Source organism: Mustela nigripes, chromosome 3, assembly GCF_022355385.1.
Source record: "Mustela nigripes isolate SB6536 chromosome 3, MUSNIG.SB6536, whole genome shotgun sequence".
Taxonomy (NCBI): Eukaryota; Metazoa; Chordata; class Mammalia; order Carnivora; family Mustelidae; genus Mustela; species Mustela nigripes.
Window position 1 is genome coordinate 43,960,287 of NC_081559.1, and position 8,171 is coordinate 43,968,457.

At 60.4% G+C, this 8,171-nt stretch overlaps 1 protein-coding gene across 2 annotated transcripts in view; it reads left to right on the plus strand.

Moving 5' to 3' along the window:
* The window catches only part of ESPNL (espin like), a 26,391-nt gene extending 22,569 nt beyond the window's left edge, over positions 1-3,822 (plus strand). For both annotated transcript variants that reach the window (XM_059392730.1, XM_059392731.1), the window contains one exon: positions 1,578-3,822. In XM_059392730.1, coding sequence (XP_059248713.1) covers positions 1,578-3,167 — 1,590 coding nt within the window. In that variant the 3' untranslated portion in view covers positions 3,168-3,822. The remainder of the gene's footprint in view (positions 1-1,577) is intronic.
* The last annotated feature ends 4,349 nt before the right edge of the window (positions 3,823-8,171 follow it).

Here is an 8,171-nt window from a genome sequence, read left to right on the forward strand (position 1 = left end):
CCCCCCCCCCCCCCCCCCCCCCCCCCCCCCCCCCCCCGCCTCCGGCCTCCCCCGTCAGAGGTGGTCTATTCACGTGCTCTTCTGTCTTAACTATTTTCATCCCACCTCTACCTCGTGCCAAGCCCCGTGCTAGGCAGTGAAGGCGACCGGGCCCTGCCCTCCCAGCCCTTACATTCCAGCAGGAAAGACAGGGGGACTTGGCAACTGCACTGGGTGTGTGCGGGCGGGCCAGGTGATTCCAGGCGCCAGGGAGAGAAGCAGAGAGCAAAGGGGAGCGGGGATTCCGTGTGGGTGCTCAGGGGCAACTTCTCTGGGGAGGGGACCTTGAGCGGGGGGAGGGGGTGCAGAAAGTAATGAGAGAGGAACGCTGTGAGAATCTGGGACAAGTGATTCTAGTCAGAGAAAACAAGTTCAAAGGTCCTAAGGCATGCATAGGCTGGTACCATAGAGCGGAGTGAATGAGGTATGATGGGCAGAGGTGATGTCAGATTCTGTCAGATTCGGAAGGGCTGCTCACCATCAGGCCCCTGGGGAGCTTTTGGGAATCTGAGCAGAGAAGCTGTGATTTGACATGGGTGGTCGCAGGCTTCCTCTAGCTGGTGCAGGATGTAGAGGGATAGGATTTTGTCTGAATGGTGAGTGTTCTACAGCCCTGGGTCCCAGCTGCCCTGTCCCACGCAATCATGCCAGCCACCTGTGACCACTTAAGTTAATTAAAATGAAACAAAAGTCAAACTCCTGCTCCTCAGTTACACAAGCCACATTCCGTTTCTGTAGCCACGGGTGGCTGATGGCTACGTGTCATTCACCGTCCAGCGTGCTGGGCAGTGCTGGCTCCAGCTAGAGGGAAGTGGCATCTCAGCCTGGCCAAAGGCTTCGTCCCTGTGCAGCAACACTCCGTGCCCTGGGTCTGCTGTGCCAAGGAATCAGAACTTACCAGGGCAGAGCAGGGCCTCTGAGCAAGCAGGTGGAGGCTTGGGTCCTGCTGTGGTGAACTGGGACCCCTCCCTCAGGGGGCTCTGAGCTATAATAAAACAGGCTGGCACAGAGCCTCAGCCCAGAGGGAGCCCAGCTCAGGGTTCCTCTTTGTCTTTCTGTCCCAAAGGCTGTGGGCACGGGGGACAGGCCTGGATCCTGGTGCCAGGCCAGCCACCAGGAGAAGCCAGAGCAGAGTGGGAGAAGCTGCCCTGTTTGGTCTCAGCTACCCAACCACAAAAGGCTCTGGAGCTTGGTGGGAGGGCCTGGGAGGGCTCTGAGGACAGAGACCCTCTGGGCTGAACAGTGATGAGCTGAGATTAGGAGAATGTGAGGGTGACAGAACAGGGGACTGTCTTCTGGGCCCCCACAGGGCAGAGTGGCTGCCCTGAGCCTCAGACTCAGGACTGGGGCTGGCCAGCCTCCTTGTTTATGCTCTAAGTCCCAGTGAGGGCCCACTGGTATGTAGGAGCCTGGGGCTCCCAGGGGGCACCTAGGTCCAGACCACTCTCCGGGAGCTTGTGTCCGGCCAGAACACCGCCTCTCCCAGCTGTGATGCACCCTGGGCCTCGGCCCTGCTGACCCGGCCTCCCTGTGCCCAGGGTGACAGCGGGAGCGTGGGCCCCGCGGGACAGGCGGCCTGGCGGTACTCACAGACCCACCAGGCTATCCTGGGCCCCTTCGGGGAGCTGCTAACGGAGGATGACCTGGTGTACCTGGAGAAGCAGATCGCGGACCTTCAGCTGCGGCGCCGCTGCCAGGAGTACGAGAGCGAGCTGGGCCGGCTGGCCGCCGAGCTGCAGGCCCTGCTGCCAGCGCCCCTGGTCCGCATCACGGTCAACAGCCACTTCCTGTCCCGGGGGCCTGCGCTAGATGGGGAGGAGGTGCCTGTACCCGCGGCCGAGCCCCAGGGCTCCGCGGAGGCCGCGTCTGGGGAGCAGCCCCTGCCCATGTGGTGCGGCCACATCGCCCGGCTGGTGCGCAGCATGTCCCTGCTGCTGAAAGGCATGAACGGGCTGGTACAGGGCGAGGAGAAGCCCGCGGTCCGGCCCCCACAGGAGGCCCGCGGGGAGGCCCCTGCCAGCGCCCCCGGGAGTGCGGCGCTGCGCGAGATTCAGGAGTGCGGGGTGTCCGTGCGGACGCTTCGCGGCAACTTCGAGTCCACCCCTGGCCCGCCCTGCGCCCCAGACCCCGGTCCCTGCGAGCCGGCGACCAGGCCCGGGCAGTGCGGGGGAGACGTCGGGCCCGCAGCCTCGCAGCCCCGCACCGGAGGGGCTCCCGTGCCGAGGGACGCGGAGGAAGCCAGCGACTCGGGCATCAGCTGCGAGGAGGCCCCCTCGGAGGCGGGGGTGGGGCCGAACCCGGACCTGGCCAACCTGCGCAAGGAGCGCATCGTCATGCTCTTCCTCAGCCACTGGAAGAAGTCGGCCTACACGCCCGCGCTCAAGACAGCCGCCTGCAGGACACTGGAGGCCCGCCGCGGGGCCCCGCGGGTGCAGGAGCCCGCCGGGGGCCCTGCACCGCCCTCCCCGCCGCCGGGCACGGGCCCCCGGCTCGGCCACCTGTGGCAGCAGCGAAGCATCATCGCCCACCTGCTGGGCAACTGGAAGGCCATCCTAGCGCACGTACCGGCCCGGCAGCTGCGGCGGCTGAGCCGGCGGCCCCGCGGGCCCCTGTCTCCGGAGCAGTTCCTGCCGCACGTGGGTGGGGCTCCCGTGCCCTACGGCAGTCTGACGTTGGACCTCTTCATGCTCGGCTACTTCCAGCTGCTGGAGTGCGACCTGCCCGCCGAGGAGCGTAAAATGCGCCACCTGCTCTGCTTCGAGGTCTTTGAGCACCTGGGCGCCCACGGCTGGGAGACCGCTCGGGCCTTCCATAAGGCCGTGACCGACGAGGTGGCCGCTGGCCGCCGAGCCTGGACCGACGGCTTCGAGGACATCAAAGCCCGCTTTTTCGGCTCCAGCAGGAGCCCCGCCTGGGACCCAGAGCCCGGCCGCAAGTCAGGCTTGACGCCCCTTGGGCCCCTGCCCCATGCTGCCACCACTAGCAGCAGCCCCGAGGCTGTAGCACAAGGGCTAGGGCCTGGCCACCAGCGGGGCAGCTTCAACAGTGAGGACATCTGCGGCTACATCGACCGGAGCTTCGCCTTCTGGAAGGAGAAAGAAGCCGAGATGTTCAGCTTTGGAGAGTGAGACAGGCAGGCTGCCTGCTTTTGGAAATGCAGTGTCTGGGGTGATTTCATGTTTTCTGCTCTCTTTTCCCGTTTGTCACTCACCTGGCGGCCAGCTGAGCCGGAAGGCCAGGCTGGCAGAAGCTGGCAGACACTCTGTGTGCTAACGTCCACCTTCCGTCCCACATCAACAGGCTCATCCTTGGCTGTGCAGCTCAGTTTCGGAAACCACATCCAGAACCCCATCAGCCCTAGAATTAGAGGACTTGACCTCCCAGCCCTGGACCCTCCACCCCGTTGCCCTGCAGGCACCTGGGCTGCTAGCCAGTTTCCCATGGGCCCTCTTTCCAGTGCCCAAGTCACTTGCTGTCCCTCCCCTCTGTTCCACCAGCACCGGTGGCCCCAGCCAAGGCCAGAGCTTCTGTCTTCCTCCTTCTGGTGACCTCAGGCCATGCCCTTTCCCCTCCCCCAGCCTCTGTCCCCATCAGTGAAATGGGAGAGCTGTGGTCAGAGCTACATGTCAGGCCCTCCCAAATTCTCTAGGTCAGAGAGCTGGCCCACATGGGGGTGCCTGCCAGCCAGGGCAGCCAGCCACTGTCAGACACGAGCTTTCTTGTTGTGCCCTGTTCCCACCCCAGGGACTGCAGAGGCTCTGGTCCCCAAAGGGAAGGCTCCGTGTGGGCCTACTTTCCTGTCATCCAGCTGACCAGCCCCACGGGCCACATGGCTCAAAGCCGTGTCAGGGCTCCGCTGCAGGCTCAGGAAAGCAAGGACATAAAGAATTTTTCCCAGAGAAGCAGTGGCTGCAGGGGCTTCAAGCACAGGGCACTGGACCCATCCCCCTGCCCCTGCAAAGGGGAGTGTTAGACCCAAACGACTCATGGCAGGGCGGAGACACCCAAGAGGAAAGGTAAGGTGTGGCCCTTTCTGTGGCCCTGAATGTCATCCACACTCTTCTCCGTGGGGGACCAAGGGAAAGAGCTGGATCTTCTCAGAGGGCCTCGCAGGTGCCTTGAGTGAACAGGGCGCTAGCAGCACTAGGGACAAAGCCCCGTGTGGCTGGCCATGAGATGTGGCTTGTTTCCAGCCCCCATGATAGCCAAGAGGATGGGTCCCCACTCAGGCCATGGGTGCCAAGGATGGCTGGCCCGAAAGCAGGAGGCTTCAGAGGAGAAGCATGGCTCAGCTGTGCAGTGGCCCCAACAGGTGGTGCGTGGACAGGAGTTTTCAGGATCTTCCTCTGGGAAACCCCTCCCAGCAGCCCCGCCTCCTCGGGACAGAAGCCTGCAGAACTTGGAGGGTGGTGGGCAGGCTGCGGGAGGGGGCACAGAGCCCTTGTAGCCAGCCTGCCAGGACCCTCCGGAGGGGGTGAAGCTGGGGCTGCCTGTGCTTGTTGCCCGCGTGCCCTCAGCAAGGGAGAGCCACCTGTGCCCCAGGGAGTCCCGCAGTCCTGATCTGAGCTCCACTGCAGGCGGCGACATCCTTAGCCCCACAGGGCCTTCCATTCCTCATCTGCAGAATGGGGAGTGGTGCCGACCTGCCCACCCCTGGCGTCTGGAGGGGGTGTGCCAGTCCCCTGTGGGAGGGATCTCTGTCCTGAGATGGAGCAGGGGAAAGGAGTATGGTGCCACCTCCAGGCTCTTGGTCCCCAGATGGAACTGACGGAGCTAGACAGGGGGCTGGTCTGCAGGACACTGTCACTGCCTAGACCTGGGGGGAGGGGCAGGTCTGAGGGTGGGGCTGGGGGCGCTGGGGTGTCAGAAGGTGCCAGATACTCTGATGTCTCCCTCGCTCCTCCTGTGCCACCTGCAGGACCTTGTTCCAAGGGCTGGGCCACAGAAGAAGGGGTGTTGCGGGGCTGGGCAGTAGACACAGACCTGGCCTCAGAGGTGGTCCAGCCCAGGGTGGTCAGGAGAGCACTGGACAGGGGGCCAGCACACCTGACTTGAGGGGCTGGTCTATGAGCATTCCCTGGGGCCTTGGGCAAGTCCCTCCCAGGCCTCAGGACTTTCTCAGCGGAGGCGCTAGACCAAGGCCAGCAGGGGGCGCCCCACAACCATAGTGGGTCCCAGGAAGCCCTGGGGTGAGGCGGTGGCTCAGATCCAGGTTTGAAACTGGAGGTGCTGGGGGAGGAGGAATGGGGTAGGCACCTCTGCTGGGCACTCAGGGGTGACTCCCCAGATGCCTTCTGTGGACTCTGTTTCCCAGGGGTCTGGGCAGTGGCTCTAGGAATTCGAAGCCCCTGCCCCACAGCTGATGTTGGGAAAGCTGTGTTTTCCTGAGAGGTTCTGGGTGATTCTGATGCTCAGCGGCCTGGAAACCCCCAGCCCACTAGCAGCCTCCAGCGGGGAGCAGATGTTCCTTGTCGGAGTCTGAGGCTGACCCCAGCAAGGCCACACTCCCAGCTCTGAGGCCTGTTTGGTGCCTGTAACCCTGTCATCCAGTTGGTACAACCCCAGAGCCCCATTCAGGCATCTGGGGCTGCAGACTTCAGTGAGGGGACCAGATGCAGTGAGGGGACCTTGTCCCCGGTGCCAGCCCAGGAGCTCCCTAACGAGCCAGCAAAATACTGGACAGAGGGCATCCCATCTCTCTCCCAGGCCCATAAATGTGTGCAGGACAAAGACGAAGAAAAATGAAGGTGTACCAAAGGTGCTGAAAGAACATTGCCTTTTTCCTCACGACTGAATAAATGCGGCTAATAACACAATTCTTCCCATTTCAGTGCACCGGTTAAATGCAGAGACAGTCTCTTCCTTATTTTTTAAACTGACTCTGAGTTTCATTCGAAAGGAACGGTCAATCAGGACAGCTGTGAAGCCGGCCTCCAGGAAGGCCCCCAGCGTCCCCGTCCTCTGATGTGTGCCCCTCTTCTGGCAGAATATGGCAGAAGAGAGAGCTCTTGCTTCAAGTAGGTAATAACGACTCCCATCTTTGTGGTTCCCTTACCTCTGAGGAGAGCCCTGGGCCATGCTGGGAGCAGGCTCGTAAGAGGGGTCCATGCAGGGAGAAGCAAGGCCTCCTGTCCCAGTCAGGCCCTCAGATGACGGCAGCCTGGCTGACCCATGGTGCCAGCTAAGGACAAATCTGAAGGCAGAAACCTCAGTAAGGTGCTCCCAGAGCCAGGAAACCACGTGAGATCACATATGTTTATTGTTTGAAGAAACTAGATTTGGGGGACACCTGGGTGGCTCAGTCAACTAGGCCTCTGCCTCAACTCAGGTCATGATCCCAGGGTCCTAGGATCGAGCCCCACATTGGGCTCCCTGTTCAGCGGGGAGCCTGCTTCTCCCTCTCCCTCTGCTCTTCCCCTGCTTGTGCTCTCTCTCTCTCTCTCAAATAAATAAAATCTTAAAAAAAAAAAAAAAAGACACTCGATTGTGGGTCATTTGTTACGCAGCAACAGATAACAAATCCAGCAAACAAAAAGATTAAAGAGGAAGAGGCATTTCAGACGTGAAGACATCGCATAATTGTAGAGCAGTAGTCCCTCAGACCGGGTGGTTCAGACCCCAAAGTATATTTCGTTCCGATCAACAGATCAGAGCAGAGAAATCTGAGATGTTTCACACGAAAAACATTGCCCTAAGACGACGACACCACAGCTAAACCATGGGAGAAAGAAGGAATGGTCGATAGTAGTCTCCAGAGTGCTGGTAAACTATTTGCGGGTGGGGGGAATAGGACCTGAGGGCAGCCCTGCCCTACATAAATCCCAGATGGAACAAGAGATACCATAAGCAGGTGAAGCTATAAAACCCCCGAGGAGGGGCTGGGCAGGTCAGGTGTGCCAGGGGCCTCACCACCCATGGGTGCTGGGGCAGGCATAGGGACCAGCGTCCCCTCCCACTGGAGGAAAAGCCTCAGTCACCCACGCCGGCCCCCAGGCTCACTGGCCAAAAGGTGCATTGGGCTGTGCACACTCTAATGCATGACTTCACTCTCTGACTCTGAATCACGGAGGTGGCGCCGTGGTTATTTATCTTAGCCCAAAATGACACGACCCACATGTCCATTAATAAAAGTAACTGGATGTCCCTTCGAATTCTTAAAGTGTGATATAGTCACAGTATGATGAAATCCAAGATGATACGTTCAAAGACTGATGGCATCAGAAATGCTGGGCAGGTGACATAAACTGATGAAACAGGACCCGCACCGATCCCGCAGCTTTTGGCTCGGGGTAGACTGGAGGGGAGTTGCCCCTGTGTTCGTGGGGATCCCCTTTTACGGGTCAAAGTGTTCTGCTTCGGATTTTCCTGTGTTTTCCAAACGCTCCAAAATGAACATGTGTTATTTTTATCATCATGAAAAGAAACAAGCACCGTGTTTTTAAAAACTGCCCAGCTCTGTAGCAATCTGAGATAAAGATCTGTTTCAAGCACTTGGTGTTGAGTTTCCCGAACAGACCAGTGACATGAGGCGGTATGTCTTCTCTCCCCACAAGGGGGAGGGGTGGTCAGCTCCCTGTGACAGGGGCCCTGTCATTAGAATACCCTGTTCTCTCTCCTCTAGCCTGGGCTGGGTGCACATTAACCCTTTGTGTTCTGGCTACAAGCACGGGGGGTGGGGGGCAGGAGTAAGACCTCTGTTCCCTCTGCAGTGGTGTCCCCAGGATGGTCCTGGGTAAGAGAGCTGGAGACGGTCATGAGCGTTTTCCTCTGTGACCACAGGATGCTGATGCTGAAGGCCAGAGTGCAGCTCCTGGGACCATTGAAGCAGGGGCTGGGCTGGGCTGGGCAGGACTGAGCTGGCTATGACTGAGCTGGACTGGGCTATGACTGAGCTCTGGGCTGGGCTGGGCTGAAATGGTCAGGGCTGAGCTGGGCTGGGCTAGACCGGGCTAAGCTAGGCTGAGCTGGACTGAACTGGGCTGAACTGGGCTGGGCTGAACTGGGTTGAACTGGGCTAAGCTGGGCTGAAGTGGGCGGAACTGGGCTGGGCTGAGCTGGGCTGAGCAGGACTGGGCTGAACTGGGCTGAGCTGGGCTGAGCAGGACTGGGCTGAACTGGGCTGAGCTGGGCTG